At 41.7% G+C, this 18655-nt stretch overlaps 1 protein-coding gene across 2 annotated transcripts in view; it reads left to right on the forward strand.

Moving 5' to 3' along the window:
* HECW1 (HECT, C2 and WW domain containing E3 ubiquitin protein ligase 1) overlaps nucleotides 1-18655 on the forward strand; it is a 385797-nt gene that overhangs the window by 102646 nt on the left and 264496 nt on the right. For both annotated transcript variants that reach the window (XM_050937655.1, XM_050937656.1), the window contains one exon: nucleotides 14328-14652. In XM_050937655.1, coding sequence (XP_050793612.1) covers nucleotides 14328-14652 — 325 coding nt within the window. The remainder of the gene's footprint in view (nucleotides 1-14327; nucleotides 14653-18655) is intronic.

Here is an 18655-nt window from a genome sequence, read left to right on the forward strand (position 1 = left end):
CTCTAAGTAGAGGTGGGAAGCAGTACCGGGGAGCAGAGCCAGTGCTAGGCATAAGCAGACTAGGCAATTATTTAGGCCTCTGAGGTGCTCAAGCTGCCCCCACCACCATTCACTTTTTATTATAAGAACTTGGATGTTTTAGTATTGTTGGGGGTGGGGGGGAGACAAAATATTCCTGTTTAGGGCTCCCAGTGGACTAGTACTGTCTCTGGCAGGGAGAAAAGGAAGGATTTTTGTCAGGCCTGTGAACTGAAGACCTTGCTCTCCTAATTTCTAGATGCTCCAATTAGTATAACAAAAATATTAATTAAGATGACAGTTGTATCTTAATAGAGAAAAACAGATTAATTCTTGGCACAAATGTCCTTTCTGGTTTATGTCAGACCATGTTTTTTTAATTAAATTGTTTCTAGAAATAATACTCTTTTCTCTGCTTATTGTCCCACAGCCCTATAGCAGAAGGAACAACCATAAATTTGGTAAGGCACAGGGAGATTGGGGCCCTGGGTCCCACACTAGCAGAAACTAAGAAGACATGTTTTGATGCTCGCAGCAATAACGCAAAAACATTCTTACCAACCTCAAGGCAGACTGTTACAAACCAGGGCGCAAACCCCAAGTTGGTTGTGAGTTCTGAACTTAGATTTCACCAATCAACTGCACCAAGTGCAAACTCTGCAGGCACTTTAACATCCTTAACAAGGAGTCACAGAAGATCCTCTCGGGTACTGCAGTCTCTCTTGCCATTCAGGTGAGCGTATCTCTGTGATAGATGGCCCCTTACACCAAGAATCACTGTAATATTCAGGTTACTCCTAATCCCAAAGGACCAATCACTTACCTCTGTAAAAGCAGCAAAGAATCCTGTGGCACCTTATAGACTAACAGACGTTTTGGAGCATGAGCTTTCGTGGGTGAATACCCACTTCCTCTGATTGTATAGTAGACTATGTGAAGATTTATTAAATAGAAAAGGGAAATTAGAGAGAGATTTACAAGGTTAAAGCAAGCAAACATAGATGTGTCAATGAGTTACAGTCTTAGGTTTCAAAAGGTAATAGAGATTTCTATAATCAGCAACCTCATAACACAGAGAGAAATGTTGCTTCTTTTAGAGCAAAATGGTCTGTAATTTTAGATCAAAGAATTGGTTGATGGCATAGCAGTCATTAACAGCTTCAGGCATAACAACACCTCTCATCTCAGCTATGCCCATTGTCCCAATTCAGATTAAAATGTTGAAACTCTGAGCTCTACACTACAAACTTATATTGGTATAACTACGCCTCAAAAAGGATGTGGAAAAACTAAACATCTGAGCAATACAGTTATACTGGCCAAACTCCCAGTGCAGATGTTGATGGGAGGGCTTCTCCCATCGATGTAGCTACCACCTCTCAGACTGAGTATGCCAACAGGAGACGCTCTCCCATTGGCATAGGTAATGTCTTCATGAAGCACTACAGTGGCGCAGCTACACTGTGTAGCTGTGCTGCTGCACCACTATCAGTGTAGACGAGCCCTAAACTACTAAGCTTTACATGTAGCACAGCAGTGGTGCTGCTGTACCGATAAGCTGCAGCACTGCAGCACATCTGGCGAAGGTGGTCTACGCTGACAGGAGAGAACTCTCCTCTCGGCATGAATAAACCTCCTCTGAGTGGGAGAATCTCTCCTGCCAACATAGCACTATGCACAATAGCACTTACGTCACTGTAACATCTGTTGCTAAGGGGGTAATGTAGACATAGCCTTGTATCACAGACAGAGATAAAAGAAATAATAATGGTGGCACAAATGAGACCACACAGAGCCCCCGGTATGGAGGAAATGGGAGAATGAGAGGGGGCACACAGTGCCCTTGGCATGACTAAAATCTCTTAGCACTAAAAATATTCCTTCTTGCGCTTTCTTCAGCAAGCATGGGGAGCTAGAGAGAGAGAGGAAAAGGGTCTTTCTTCCTTCCTAGTGTTCTGCCTCCCTAATGCCTGTTCCATGGTGGGAGGGAGAGAGAGAAAAGAGAGAGAGGGCACCAACTATCTGCCCATTCCTTCCAATCCAGGGGGAAGAAAGGTACTTTGGAGGGGAGAGAAAAAAGGAGAGAGACACAGAGTCCCTGACATGGGGGAGGGGCACAAATCTGGTACGGGGACACACAGAGCCCTGGGTATGGTGGGAGGAGAATATGAGGGGCACAGAGAGCCCTGGGTATGGTGGGAGGGGAGTATGGGGGGCATACAGAGTCCCTGGCATGAGGCAAGGGGGACAGGTTGCAGGAAGTTGCTGAAGTAGAGGGGGATGGGAGGGTGGCGCACAGAGAGCTTGTGGGGTGGAATGGAGGAATGCAAGGGGCCTATGGTGTGTGCAATGCACTTGGCCTGCAAAAGCAATGAAGTTTGTGACTCTCTCCATTTAGTATAAATCCATGTGTGAGAGAGAGAAGTGGGTGGTGATGGTGGTGGGAATACAACACAGATAAATTTGAGCCATAAAGACCAAATTCTCCTCTCATGTAAACCTGCGCAATCCTTGGGTTTCCAAAGATTCACTCTTCTATCTGAAGGGTTTTAATTAATATTAATAACTTAACTTTTGATTTCTGTGCAGTATTTTTGTTGAAACTAGAACTTTATAAATAATAAACTATGTCCATAGTTTACATACTATACTATGCAACGCTATTTTTAAATCAGGGTTCTAATGGTGGTATGCACAGTGCAAATCACTTGAGCTTTGTTCTTTGGCAAAGAGGTTGTCATGGATGGAATTTATAATATATTGCTACACAGAGGTTGTCACTTGGAACTCTCAAGTTTCCTAAGGAGCCAGATTTACTTTTCTGCAGCAGGAAACTTCCAAAAGAGCCCTAGATTCTCTGTTTTATGAGAGCAGAGAAATAATTGTAGCTGATACTTGTGGAAAACATTCTAAATTGGTGGAATTTTGCTTGCACTCATGTACCCTGCATTCATTTTTAGTTGGAGACTTGCAAGTTTCACAAGACTAGTTCACAGCTTTTCTTGCAAATTCCTGCTGTATTTTTGTAGATGGCACTGTATCTATGTTTGTACAGACCTGTACATACAGTACATACTGTATCCAGAGTGATAGATTTATTTAATTACACTTTATACTTTTACTTGGACTCAGATTGTTTTTATTCACCTTGGCTAGCTGCAGCAATGTCATCCAGCTTGTTATAAGTTTGCATTGTTTGCCTGGAAAGTCAGACAATAGCTTAATAATCAGACAACAGATTCCACAGTGTATTTATTTATTCAGTTTATACTGTGTTTCTGTCATATATTTTTAGATGCATTTATAATAGAAAATTTCTGCCATCTTTAGTCTGTCTTACCTGTTTAGGTCCCGATCCTGCAACTGACTCTGTACAGATTTAGGAATGCACTCACATGCAGCCCTGTTGAAGTCAGTGGGGCATCACATGCGCATAGGGACCCGTCCACATGGAGTCATTTTCAGGATTAGTGTTGTTCCCATTCAGGGCTGTTGCACCTGTATTGGCCCGCCATGGTCCAGCAAGGGTACCCACTCCCAGGCTTCCGGCTCCCCAGCTATCACCTCTCTTGGATGGAGATACATGTCTCTCTCTACACTGTGAATACAGACTGCTCAGTAGGCCAATTTTGCTTTCTCTTCAAAGACTATGGACAGGGTAATTACCACAGTAATAAGGTATCCCACAGCTCTTTCTAATCAAGCACATTTATTCTTAAGGTAAAAGCATCAGAGAGAAAACATATTAAAACAATAAAAGAACCTATTCAGATGATTAGTTAACCAGAGATCAGTTCTTGACTCCAACAAGGACTCTACTGGTGAACAGTCCTTCATACTCCACCAAAGGGTTTTTCTATGGTCACAAGTTCATAACAGCTGTCAGCTCTGAACACACACATCAACGAACATGTGAGTTTGGGCCTCTGGTCTGGTCTTCATGTAACAGCAACGAGTTTTTCCAGAGCGCAGCTTCAAAAGGATTGGACTAGAGGTGAGAAGCTGCCTTCCCCGCCTTCTAAATATCTCACTTAACTTTGTTTGTCTAGCACATTGTTTCAGAGAGCTTTTGAAGCTCACAAAGCTTGCCAGGTTTTAAATTAGTCACATCTCCTAGACACGTTACATACAATCCCACAATAACACATAAACATTTGCATTTTTAATACAAATGAACTCCAAAGATTCTTAAACTTAATTCCATACAGTTTTAATTCAGTAAGCTTTGTTCAGGATATAGCAGAAAATTGCCATATCTGTCATCGGGGCCATCTCATTATTCACCTTTAAAACTGCTCTCAAAACCCTCCTTTTGCCAAAATGCCTACAAAACACTTGACCACAGTTAGGCTGCTGGTGTGCTGACACCACTGCCTACTATGCTGACCAATATTGTCTCATTGTTTCCTTGTGTTCCCCAGTATGTCTGTATCCATTTATTGTCTCTTGTCTTTTATATTTAGATTGTAAGCTTTGTGGGGCAGGGATGGACTTTTTGGTCTGTGTTTGCACAGTGCCTAGCACAATGGGGTATTGCCCCATGACTGGGGTTCCTAGGCATGATGGTAATACAAATAGCAATAAATAATGACTGTATTTTTTATGTGTTTGCAGAGCACCTAGAAAATTAGGGCATCAGTTGTGGCTGGGGCTTCTAGACACTATCAGGCTACAAATAATAACAAATAAAAATAAAATCACATCAACAAAGTGTCAACAAACTAAAAGGCTCTCCCTCTTCAACCTCGAGAAGAAAAGAACACCGGCATCCTGCTGTAACCACTTCCTCAGGAGAATATGAGTCAATAGATAGGCAGTGTTCCCTGAAAAACTGGCTCTGCTGGGAGAGACAGTCTGCTGATCAGACACATCAGACTTTGAAAAAACAAAATGACTGATATAGTATGCACATGTTTTTCACAGAATTCTCAGACTGAGATTGATGTGTCTTTCAAACAACAGATCAAAGAAACCACCCAAGAGGGACCTTTTTTTAAGCAATAGCTGTTTGAAAATACTGTCTTTGGAAAAGAAAAGATTGTGAAATAACACATTTAACCTTTGGCTTCACAATCTCTGTGACTTTTCTACTGTGTAGTCCTTAGGCAATACTTTACTGCTGTTACTTTAAACGTTCACTTGCAAAGGGGAAAGTGGTTATGTGTCCTTTTTTGTTCTTGTTTTTTTTTTAAAGGCCTCAACATATTTTTTATTTAAAATATTGTTCCGCTTACATTAGAAATGTAGGTCTTCTTTAAGTTTGAAGGCTTTTGTGGAGGGAGAATGGATAGAGTTATGACTCCATGAGTACCAAGGAAGTAAATCCTGATTAACACAGGAAGAGTAATTGTTTTATTCAGCCTGTTTAAAACTCTATTGTTTGTTTGTATCTATTAAGTTAAGACTGAGGGCTTGTCTATGCTTAAAAAATGGCACAGCAGCAAAGCTGCAGCTCTTCAGTATACACTACTTAAGCCAATGAGTAGGTTATTCACTTCCCTGAGTGGTGCTAGGTAGGTCAGAAGAATTCATCCACCTAGCATTGCACACATGGGGACTTAGGTTGGTTTAACTACACCGCTCAGGGGTGTGGATTTTTCACACTCCTGACTGACGAACTTAAACTGACCTAATTTTCTAGTGCAAACCAGACCAGAGAAACACTTAGGTTGAAGGACATCTTTATTAGAGATTGAATATTCACTGCCTTTTCACTTAAGGTCATAGTTATTGCATGTTGCACCATTGGAGCTTTGATAAATTCACAATCCACATTTCTGACACCTTCAACAAACCTTCCAGAATAAGTAGGGAAGACCAGATTTCACATTCCTCATATTTCTAAGTAATAAATAAATAAATTGCAGACATTCTTTATACTGTGCATTGTAAAACAGCAAACAAAAGGACCCAAACATTTTTCCCTTTAAAACCAGTCAGTATTTAAAAATATATAGGAGTTAAATAAGATTATATTATTAAAATATGATTGTCATGTAAGAGTTCCACCATATTCATGTATTTAATTGGGGGTGTACATTACCAGTTCATCCTTAGTAGGTAGGGTGTTCTGATTTTAGTTCTAAAACACTAAAAAATTCAATAGGGCACATTCTCATGTTACCTGTAATGTTTGGCCATTTTAGTGTGCATGTTCCAGCTGTATAATAAAGATGTCTGACTCTGTACGCAGTATAGAAGTGTTGCCCATGCAACAGATTCACTCTAAGACTCCAGTTAAGTTAATCACAACAGCAATGTGAATTCCACAAAACTGCAAGCTAGCCCAAAGTGATGGAAGTAGACAATCTTAATAGAGTGGGCAAAACAGTAAGCTAAATAAAAATTACAATGAGGTTGGTGTCATAGTAGAACAAAAGTCCCAAATTGCAGGCTGTGAACCATCTATAGTTCTTGTCTATCTGAAAGAAGCACTTGGAATCAAGTTTCTTTTCTAAGAATGTCACTGCTATAACTAGATACCGTACTTTTAAATAGTCCATGATCACAACCTTTTAAAATGTATGTTCCTTCTTTTCTACCATTGTCCCATATCTGATCTTGTGGTCTTGTATGTAGATTTATTTGTAATTAATATGCCATCCAGCATTACTTTCTAAGGCTTAAATTTTCAAAAGTGACCAGTAATTTTGTGTGCCTCAGTTATTGAGTGCTCAACTTGAGACACCATGGCACTTTTCAGAAAGCGATAAGTACCCACCCTTTGAAAATGAGGTCCTGTAAGTTGTCTCAGATAAAAAATGAGCTATATATTTTATCTTGTATGATAATTACAAGGTCACCAACTTAGTTGTGCTCTATCCCTAACCGTTTTATAGTACTCCAATATTCACAGCCTTTGTAAGATGTGATTTATGTACCTGCATGTCTCTTGCTTCTCTTGTTTTATTATGCATATGTAGTTATAAATGATTTCTTGAGATTGTACAGCATGTTTTGGAATATTTATGTCTTTGGTTACAGTATTTCTTTTGTAAGAAGAACGAGGAGTACTTGTGGCACCTTAGAGACTAACAAATTTATTTGAGCATAAGCTTAAGTGGGCTAAAACCCACTTCATCAGATGCATGCAGTGGAAAAACAGTAGGAAGGACATGAAAAAATGGGTGTTGCCATACCAACTATAATGAGAGTAATCAGTTAAGGTGGGCAGGAGGAGTAAAAAAAACTTTTGTAGTGATAATAAGGATGGCCCATTTCCAAGAGTTGACAAGAAGGTGTGAGTAACAGTAGGGAAAAATTAGCATGGGGAAATAGGTTTTACTTTGTGAAATGACCCATCCACTCCCAGTCTTTATTGAAACCTAATTTAATGGTATAAAGTTAGAGCAGTAAGGGCCAAATTCTGCCAGCAAATAGTGGTGCATAATTCCCATAGCTTCAGTGGGAGTTGCTCATACAAAAGTAGTAGCATTTACCAAAATTGATGATGGCTTCAAAAATCACAACCTAATAGAAAATGAACTAAAAATATCTAATATACTGAAGTGATTAGATTGATGGCATGTGTGAGTTTTATTGGGGGAGAGGGATTCACTTGGGAGTGGGTTTATCATGGTAAATGAAAGATTATATGTATGCAGTTGCTTGATTCCAGCAGCTGGGGTTTTAAGAAAAACACCATATATCATGACACTTGTGATAAAATTGAAAGAGTTAGCAACACTAGGACAGGTAAAAAACTGTTCACATATCCCTCATTTCTAGGGACATTACTTAGTATAATCTGAGTTCCCTCTTAAACTATCATTTGAGCAGCTAAAATTGAAATGAAGTATAAAAGTGTGTCTACATTGGTGATAAGTGGGATTTTCCATGAATTTCAGCTAGCTCAATTGAGCTAATTTGATTTAGAAAACAAACTTATTTTCCTAGTCTAAACAAGGCCTAAGTGTCTGGTTCACTCCAGTGCTTTAAAGATCGTAAAGAATTTACCCCCAACTCTTGAAAACCTAGCTCATTCTGGACTTCTGCTTACAAGGATCACATAATGGCTAAAGAGTAACACTGTTAACCAATGATCATATTAGCTATAGTAATCTCGTACATGCACTTTATGCCTATACCCATTATCAATAACTTCATTTATATCAGTGTTTCTCAAACTGGGGTCGCCGCTTGTTCAGGGAAAGCCCCTGGCAGGCCAGACCGGTTTGTTTACCTGCCCCATCCACAGGTCCAGCCAATTGTGGCTCCCACTGGCAGCGGTTCGCCGCTGCAAGCCAATGAGGGCTGCTGGAAGTGGCGGCCAGTACGTCCCTCAGCCCACGCTGCTTCCAGCAGCTCCTATTGGCCTGAAGCAGCGAACCGCGGCCAGTGGGAGCCGCCATCAGCCAGACCTGCAGACGGGGCAAGTAGACAAATCGTCCCGGCCCACCAGGGGCTTTCCCTACACAAGTGGCGACCTCAGTTTGAGAAACACTGATTTATATTATGCAGAACTTTAAATCTAACATTTATAAAAATGAAAAATGAGGTAATCTAAGGTTTGTGTGGCACAGAGGTCAATTTGGAATGTTCTCATAACGGACAATTCTCATACTGGGGGAGAGCTGAATACTTTGTCAGAGTGGGAAACTGGGGAAAAGTTTGCAATGAAGGTTGTAGGGAATTTCCACATTTTGGCCGGAAAATTGAGAATTCCAGTTTTTGCCAGACATTTTGGGAATACGGCACCTTCCATATTCCTATAGTCTAGAACTGGATCCCGATTCTTCTAAGTCAGGGATCAGCAACCTTTGGGATGTGGCTCATCAGGGAAATCCACTGGTGGGCTGGGACTGTTTGTTTGCCTGCAGTGTCAGCAGGTTCGGCTGATCGCAGCTTCCACTGGCCACGGTTCGGCCTTCCAGGCCAAGGAGGGCTGAGGAAAGCGGCGGCCAGCACAACCCTAGGCCCTCACCACTTCCAGCAGCCCCCATTGGCCTGGAACGGCGAACCACAGCCAGTGGGATCTGTGACTGTCCGAACCTGCGGATGCTGCAGGTAAACAAACAGTCCCAACCCGCCAGTGGATTTCCCTGATGGGCTGCGTGCCAAAGGTTGCCGATCCTTGTTCTAAGTCAATGGGAGGTTTGTCATTGATTTCAATGGGAATAGAACTGAAAGTGGAATTTTGGACTTCAAATTAGTTTCCAGCATCCCTTAAGCAAATTGTAGTCTCGGTACAGTAGATGCTCATTAGTAGCATCATATCAATGCCCTTTTGCTATGTTGGACCTAAGCAGCTATTGCTGTTATGGGGAGTGTCGACAAGTCACAGTAGGGAAAGTGTTCCCTGGGGAAATGTTGCTCGTAAGCGACAGCTGCCCTAAGAAGGTGTTGCGGCAAACAAGCATCTACTGTATTTCATTCTGTACTCTGAAAAGAACACAGAGAAACATTTTATGTTTAAAAGTATACTGTAAGGACACTTTTTTATTATTTCTGCATTGTTATCCCTCCCAGATTTTATATTTTAGCCATACTGCTCAAATACCTTCTAATCATGCACCAGAATACATCTTTTAAGGAAAGTATTTGCAATGTTTTCCAGTCTTTGTGTGATAGCACCAAGCTTCTATGACTGTTCATTACATTCATTTACTATGTTGCCTAATTGGTGAGAGGATATAGGTCTTGTTTTACTAATCTGAGGAATATTAACAAATTAATCTCTAATATTACCTCTGCTCTGCTGCAGAAGCCTTCCTAATGTTTGGAGCACTTATGATTGGATACCTGTGTGCATTAGTGTGAAGGTCCTGATTGTAAGATTATTAGAAACTCGGGATTAAATAGTCTACAATGTAAAACCTTGCAGTGATCTCACTTAAGAAACAATAAAATATCATCTTTGCGTAGTGCTGTTTGCAATGGTGTAACATCAGTAGTTTCATAAGAACAAAATTAAATTATTAGATTCTTTTATTTGGAAATGTAACATATGTATGTTTCAGCATGTGCCATAAAGAAAACTAACTAGGATTATATGATTTGATGGGGAGTTTCTCACTTCCTTTGCTGAACTCCCAGGATTTGTCTCCTAAACATTCAGTCCAAAATTCTATTGTGGCCCAGGAGGATAGGTTGAAAGTCCAATCAGAGACCGTGAAGAATGCTCATGATTGGCAGGAAAGATGGTTGTTGAGTGGCATGAGCCGTTGATTTTCTTTGCAGCTGTTGAGAGCACCACTCCTGTAGCATTCCTAGTCTTTGCTGCCCGAGAAATAATATGCCTGCATCAGGAATCAGCCCACTCATCAGCACAGAACCTTACCAATTGACCACAAGGCCAACCCTTTCATTTTGCTTCTAACTTATACAATTATTCCCATTAGTGAAGTTAAATGTAATAGGATACATTAATGTATAATAAAACTACACCTTTAAATGCACAAAGGTCAGGAAATGGAAAAATAAAGGTCCTAGTCACATTAATTTGCCCCATTTCACATAAATAATAGCTCTGATATATGTACCTTGTGGGGCACATTCTGTTCATGACAAGAGAGTCCATCCCATTTGAAGTCTGTTGTATATTGTTATCTCTCTCTGAGACAGTCTGTCTCCTTATAAATGTCTCCAGTAGCAGCAGTTCCACTTGCCCCCCATGTGGTGTGTCACAGGGAAATGGGGTTATTAGATTAGTGAAACCCTAACAGTTACCTGTGTCATGCTGAAAAGTGATTCCTTTTTTAATCTCAGAACTATTTTTCAGCTGTAACAACTAGTTCTAGTGACATAGATAGATATTGAAATAGCGGCACAGTTTCTTGAAGTGCTAGTTTTCTTTTAACTAGGTGAATTTCTAATTGTCCCTAGAAATAACAGTTAAAACCACACTGAAGATGGAAAAAAAAAGTATCCATTTATTAAGTATTATCAGTATTGCATTTGAAAGAACACAATGAGTAAGAATGCATACCATATAGCCGTTACAATTCAGAAATGAAAAGTATCTGCAGAACCACTGTTCCTTAGAGGAATTTGCCACAAAAAGTAAACTAGCCTTTGAAACCACAGATCTTTCTATTAATGTATTATGAGTTAGCTAACTTATGCTAATAATGCATATTTATCTGGAAGAATGAATATAGCTGATTGGGAATATTTCACCAATATATTTGTTGTTGAAAAATTCCCATTTGCCAAAATTGAAACTTTTCATGGAAATATCGGTTTCAACTAAACTTTCTTCAGGTAGGTTTCTCAGATCCAGGATAGAATTTCTGGTGAGAGAGAGACCTCAGAACAGTCCAGTGGTTAGGACATAGGTGAATACTAATAGCCTGGTAGTTGGGGTACTTATCTGGAATGTGGATGATCTAGTCTAAAGTCCCTGCTATGCCTCATTCAACTTGGGTCTCCAACATCCCAGGTGGGTGCCCTGGCTGCCTAGCTATTCTGAGCTTCTTTCTCAATAACTCTTGTTGGAACTGTTCCTTCTGTATAAATAAATAAATATTATTTGGGCAAGAAAGAGACTGACGCTGGCTGACTCTACTCTGAATTACGCCAACTGTCACTTGGGTTTTGCATATCCCAACAGAATGCCCTTACCACTAGTCTATTGGCAATTCTGGGGTAGGTGGATCAGTCTCTCTGTTTTCCTGCCAATGTTTTTGAAAGGTCTCAGTTTTGTCTTGATGAGGAACAAATGCAAATTCCAAATCCTCAACATATTTGGGGAAACAGAATTTTTCTGGCCATCACTCGTAATGAGCTTGAAACTGTTGTTGTTGGTGTCTCACCATCACAGAAATGATTGTCTCAGATTGTGCCATAGTTACAGAATATGGATCTTATGCTCAGGATCCTATGCTTGGGGCTCTGCCGGCGCCGCGAGGGCGGCAGGCAGTCTGCCTCTGGCAGCTTGCCTGCAGAGGGTCCCCTGGTCCTGCAGCTTTGGTGGACCTCCCGCAGGCACGGGACCAGCAGACCCTCTACAGGCAAACCGCTGGAGGCAGCCTGCCTGCCATGCTTGGGGCGGCAAAATCCCTAGAGCCGCCCCTGCCTGTGCTGAATGACAGAAACCTTTACTGGGTTTAAGTTTATTGACTGAACCTAGTAAATATCATCACCTTTCCAGGAACTACTCAATAGGTTAAAAATATTGTTTACTGCATGTGAGAAATTATAGCTTTTTTGTTTAGAGAAATGATGCATTTGCTAGTTACACATTCACAATAAAATTAGATCCAAGTCCTTTTTTGGCCTTGCTATATAATGATGGTGTTATCCTCACAGTAAGGGCTGTTTTTACACCATGAAGTTAACACACCTTCCTGTTAACATAAATAAATAAATATAACTATTTAAAAATAAAAAACCTCAAGAGACTTAACATGGTGTGTAGCATGTGGTGCTACCTAAGCAACACTGTAAACTGTTCTCTGTATTCTTTCATTCCTGCCCACTTATCTAGGGTTACTGTCATCCTCCCTCTGCTCCTGCTTTTGTAGTCCTGTCCTTTGCCTCTATTTTGCCTTCTGTATTGTAGATTTAGGGCCCAGTCCTGCAAACATTTACTATCAGGAGTAGTGTCTACGCCTGGGAGTGAGTCCCCTGTGGGCCTGATTATGGTATTAAACATTATAGTCTGTAATAAGTGTTTGCAGGATTGGGCCACTATATTGTAAGTGTTTGGGGGCAGGGAATGTAAAGAGATTATCATAATTTGAGTGCTATAGAAACAATAAAACTGCAAATTCTTCGAGGCAGGGACTGTCTTTTTGTTCTGTTTGTACAACACCTAGCATAATGGGGTCCTGGTCCGTGACTAGGGTTCCTAGGTGCTACCACCACACTAATACTAAAAGTTAATTATCTTGCTGTTTTTCCAATTATTCAAAGAAAATAGTCTGTCTTCGTAGTAAATAAAATATCTTTCATGCCATATTGTACCTATGGTACTAGGCTGTGAATAGGATTCAGAATTAAAATACTGTTTTTATTCACAGAACACTTTTTTTCCTCTTAAACTTTAAACATTTCCGTTCAAATGGATTTGTCTCCTGATCATGTGAAAAGGCCCTTCTTATGGCAGAAGAAACGGCAAAGAGCTTTCTGGTGTTGTATCAGAAGAGCTGGACAGCATTTCTGGAGACAGGTGGATAATGAGAGGAATATATGAGGGACTGAGTGATTTGAGCTGCTTTCTTTTGGGGCAGAGCGAGTGAAGAGAAACAGTAAATGGTGTCTGAAAATAAAACAACAAGCAGCGTCTCACACTGGGCTTGTCTTCACTGCAGATTTAACTTGAGTTATAACACAAGTGTTGCCCCTGTCCACACACACACTCTTAACTCCAGTGCGGTGGTGCTTTTCATTTGGGCTTGCAGGCCTGAGACAGGGTATAGGATAAAATCAAGTGAGAACAATTTGCCGGCTGCTAGCACAACCATTCTGCAGTCTAGACACAAGCTAGTGCCACTGGCGTGCTAGTAGTCCTCCAGTGCCTTCCCACAATTCTCCTGTGTGCCCAGACAGACACACTCTCCCGCAGTTACTAGGAAACTATTCAAAAAGCCGCTCATCTTACAGCAGTGCTGGGAACCCTGGGATGTGCCCCCTGAAGCCTTAGTGCAGCACCATCGTTGGTGCAGCAGCTCGAGGGTCATTTCACAGTGTGGCTGCTCTAACTCGAGCTAGGCTAACTGGAGAGGAGGAATTCTGTTTACTCTGCCACGAATACATATCCAGTATGGCAGAAGGGGTCATTCCTTTTTGTGGCAGGGGTACTTTGGATCTCAATCTGGGAGGAGAATTTCTTTTTGAACACTGGCTGGTGTCTCAAAGTGGTGGAAATGGTTCTGTATGGGGAGCATGAGCTTAAATGTATCCCTATTTAAACTCCACTGGAAATTACCTCAGCAATGAATTTAGGTGATGGTGTTTGAAAGAGGATGGTGTTTCTATTAATTTAGAAAAGAGTGCATCTCTAGCAGTCTTTGCCCCATCCCCTGGCCCTGGAATGTATGTATGGGTGTGTAGAGAAATGAACCACCATCTGCTTCTCCACAAAATCCCTATTACAGAAGAGCCTGGTGGCACGGGGAACCTCCTGTGTATCTTGCATTTGCAGCTGTCTCCATAGGCATGATTAATCAATAAAAAGTTTGATACACAATATGCATCTCCTGTAGAAAAATTTTCTGCTTCTCTTGTTTCACAGTCATGTATGAAAAGACTGTGTTCATTCATTGTTTTCTCATTCCAGTGCAACTTTTTCTCCTCTTCTAAGTTGGCACCTAAAATTCAACAAAGTGTATTCTAAATAATATTCTTTCCTTTTTGCTCCTTCACAGAATCTGTACCAAAACAGGTTCCTGGGCCTGGCTGCCATGGCGTCTCCATCTAGGAACTCTCAGAATCGGCGCCGGTGTAAAGAACCGCTCAGATACAGCTACAACCCTGACCAGTTTCATAACATGGACATCAGGAACAACTCCCATGAGATGGTAACCATTCCACGGTCCACCAGTGACACTGACCTGGTCACGTCAGACAGCCGATCTACTCTAATGGTCAGCAGCTCATATTATTCCATAGGACATTCACAGGACCTTGTGATCTACTGGGATATAAAAGAAGAAGTAGATGCAGGGGATTGGATCGGCATGTATCTCATTGGTAAGTCCTGCCTGCCTTTGGATTTTCAATTGCTTTTATTTTTTAATTTTGAGTGTATTCGTGAACAGTAAAGTAAGGGGCTTACAGAACTTTCTTGGTCTAACATAGGCAAACCTATATACACAGTTCTTAAAAGCCTCTTTATCCTATATTGTCACACAGTCCTGAGCTTCAACAATGGACACTTACCTAACTTTAAAAGCAGCAAAGAGTCCTGTGGCACCTTATAGACTAACAGATGTTTTGGAGCATGAGCTTTCATGGGTGAATACCCACTTCGTCGGATGCATGTAGTGGAACTTTCCAAGGGCAGGTATATATATGCAAGCAAGAAGCAGGCTAGAGATAACGAGGTTAGTTCAATCAGGGAGGAGGAGGCCCTCTTCTAGCAGCTGCGGTGTGAAAACCAAGGGAGGAGAAACTGGTTTTGTAGTTGGCAAGCCATTCACAGTCTTTGTTTAATCCTGAACTGATGATGTCAAATTTGCAGATGAACTGAAGCTCAGCAGTTTCTCTTTGAAGTCTGGTCCTGAAGTTTTTTTGCTGCAGGATGGCCACCTTAAGATCTGCTATTGTGTGGCCAGGGAGGTTGAAGTGTTCTCCTACGGGTTTTTGTATATTGCCATTCCTAATATCTGATTTGTGTCCATTTATCCTTTTCCGTAGAGACTGTCCAGTTTGGCCGATGTACATAGCAGAGGGGCATTGCTGGCATATGATGGCGTATATTACATTGATGGACATACAGGTGAATGAACCAGTGATGGTGTGGCTGATCTAGTTTGGTCCTGTGATGGTGTTGCTGGTGTAGATATGTGGGCAGAGTTGGCATCGAGGTTTGTTGCATGGATTAGTTCCTGAGTTAGAGTTACTATGGTGCAGTGTGCAGTTAGTGGTGAGAATATGCTTCAGGTTAGCAGGTTGTCTGTGGGGGAGGACTGGCCTGCCACCCAAGGCCTGTGAAAGTGTGGGATCATTGTCCAGGATGGGTTGTAGATCCCTGATGATGCGTTGGAGAGGTTTTAGCTGGGGACTGTATGTGATGGCCAGTGGAGTCCTGTTGGTTTCTTTCTTGGGTTTGTCTTGCAGTGGGAGGCTTCTGGGTACACATCTGGCTTTGTTGATCTGTTTCCTTATTTCCTCGTGTGGGTATTGTATTTTTGTGAATGCTTGGTGGAGATTTTGCAGGTGTTGGTCTCTGTCTGAGGGGTTAGAGCAGATGCAGTTGTACCTCAGTGCTTGGCTGTAGACAATGGATTGTGTGGTGTGCCCGGGATGGAAGCTGGAGGCATGAAGGTAGGCATAGCGGTTAGTAGGTTTTCGGTATAGGGTGGTGTTAATGTGACCATCACTTATTTCCACCGTGGTGTCTAGGAAGTGGAACTCCCGTGTAGATTGATCCAGGCTGAGATTGATGGTGGGGTGGAAGCTGTTGAAATTGTGGTGGAATTTTTCCAGAGTCTCCTTCCCAAGAGTCCAGATGATGAAGATGTCATCAATGTAGCATAGGTAGAGAAGAGGCATGAGTGGACGAGAGCTGAGGAAGCGTTCCAGGTCAGCCATAAAAATGTTGGCATATTGTGGGGCCATGCGGGTGCCCATAGCGGTGCCACTGATCTGGAGGTATATATTGTCATCAGATTTGAAATAGTTGTGTGTGAGGATAAAGGCACAGAGCTCAGCAACCAGTTGTGCTGTGGCATCATCAGGGACACTGTTCCTGACAGCTGGTATTCCATCTGTGTGTGGGATGTTTGTGTAGAGAGCCTCGACATCCATGGTGGCTAGGATGGTGTTTTCTGGAAGGTCACCAATGCATTGTAGTTTCCTCTGGAAATAGGTGGTGTCATGGAAATAACTGGGAGTTCTGATGGCATAGGGTCTGAGTAGAGAGTCCACATATCCGGACAGTCCTTCAGTGAGAGTGCCAATGCCCAAGATGATGGGGAGTCCAGGATTTCCGGGTTTGTGGATCTTGGGGAGTAGATAGAATAACCCTGGTCTGGGCTCTAAGGATATGTTGATTTGTTCTGGTGTTAGGGTAGGGAGTGTCCTGAGTAGCTGTTGCAGTTTCTTAGTGTATTCCTCAGTGGGATCTGAGGGAAGTGGCCTGTAGAATTTGGTATTGGAGAGTTGTCTGGCAGCCTCCTTTTGGTAGTCAGACCTGTTCATGATGACAACAGCACCTCCTTTATCAGCCTCTTTGATTATAATGTCAGGGTGGTTTCTGAGGCTGTGAATGGCATTGTGTTCTGCACGACTTAGGTTATGAGGCAAGCGATGTTGTTTTTCCACAATTTCTGTCTGTGCACGTCAGCGGAAGCATTCTATGTATAGGTCCAGACTGTCATTTCGACCCTCAGGAGGAGTCCATGTGGAGTTCTTCTTCTTACCTAACTTCTTTTCTTCAGTGCAAAATTAAGATTTTTACATACTTCATTTTTTTTTAAAAAATAGGAAATTTAAAATCTTTGAGTAGGATTCAGAACAGATGAACTGAGAGCTTTATCCTCCAATGTGCTGAGCACTCAGCTCTGATCCAGTGACACAAATAAGCATGGGTTAAGTTAAGCACATGAGTTGTTCTGTTGGTTTCAATGGGGATACCTCACAGAAATGTAGGGCTAGAAAGGAACTTGAGAGATTATCTAGTTCATCCCCTTGTGCTGAGGCAGGATCTAGTATATGTAGGCCATCCCTCACAGGTGTTTGTCGAACATGTTCTTAAACTCATGTGCTTAAAGTTAAGTATGTGCTTAAGTGCTTTATTGGATACGTCCAGAATGCTCAGCACCTTGAAGGAGAAAGCCCTAAGAAACATACCAGCACAAAAAACAAATGGTCACTTACACCAAAAATCACTCCACAAGCAGGTTGCTTACAGTCCCAAAAGACCAATCACTAACCCCAGATCAATTGGTAACCTAGATCTCATATCAAAGACAAGACCTGGAGCCAATCCTGTAATAAACTACCTAAAGGTTTATTAACTAGAAAAAAGAAATGAGTTATTTACAGGTTAAAGCAAGCAAACATATACATACAAATGAGTGATCATCTGAATCCTAAGAGTGACAGAGTTGTAGTGATCTGTCAATTCAAAGTATCTTTCAGGGTGAACACGGGGTAACCCCTGGGGATCTCTGCTTCAGTGTAATACTGTCTGGAGTGGCTCACAACTATGAATGCCTCCAGACAGCATGACACAACTCTTAACAGGATTATGCCACTACAGCACAAGAGGCTCTCTACTCTGCATTTAATACAGCAGAATCCTGGCCAGCAGAGCTGTTTAACATAGTACACTGGCTAATCAACCCAGATTCCATAGCCCCAACACTGGACCCAAGTGTCAATCACTGTGAAGAACTGTTAGTGTACCTCGCTGTTAAAATCAACCGAATATATATGGACCTAGTTGGGAAAGGAAATTACACCCGTGACCAGATTGCATTATCTGCCTCACCACCCCTGACTGAGTTTGGCCCCATCACACATTCCAAAGGTAGGAAGCTCTGAAAATATTACAGCCATAACCAGTTTTAACAGATCCATGCTGGATGCCAGTACTAATGGAAATGGTCAGTGACTCCTTCAGAGCACACCTACCAGACTCCTTGAAAAATGCAATAGTTTGTCCAGGGCTCAAGAAGCTATCAGTCAACCTTGAACTTCAGCTACTGTTCTGTCTCCAACCTCCCATTCCTGGTCAAAATAAATTGGAAAGTAGTAATCACCAGAATATCAAAACCTACCCCAAGCAGAGTTTTCATCCCAAAAAGGGAAATGTGCCAGAGACTCCCTGAAGCTTGCCAGGAACTGTGCTATTGCTGTTCACTTTACATGGAAGGTGCTCAGATACTGCAGTGATGGACAGCAATATAAAACCCTAAACCCCAGAGATTCTATGTACATTGTACAGTAGTGCCAGGAATGTGTTCTTATATACTTTGAATATGAAACATAGAATGATACATTTTTCTGGTGCAGCAACCTGACAATT

This window comes from Gopherus flavomarginatus, chromosome 2 (assembly GCF_025201925.1).
Source record: "Gopherus flavomarginatus isolate rGopFla2 chromosome 2, rGopFla2.mat.asm, whole genome shotgun sequence".
Taxonomy (NCBI): Eukaryota; Metazoa; Chordata; order Testudines; family Testudinidae; genus Gopherus; species Gopherus flavomarginatus.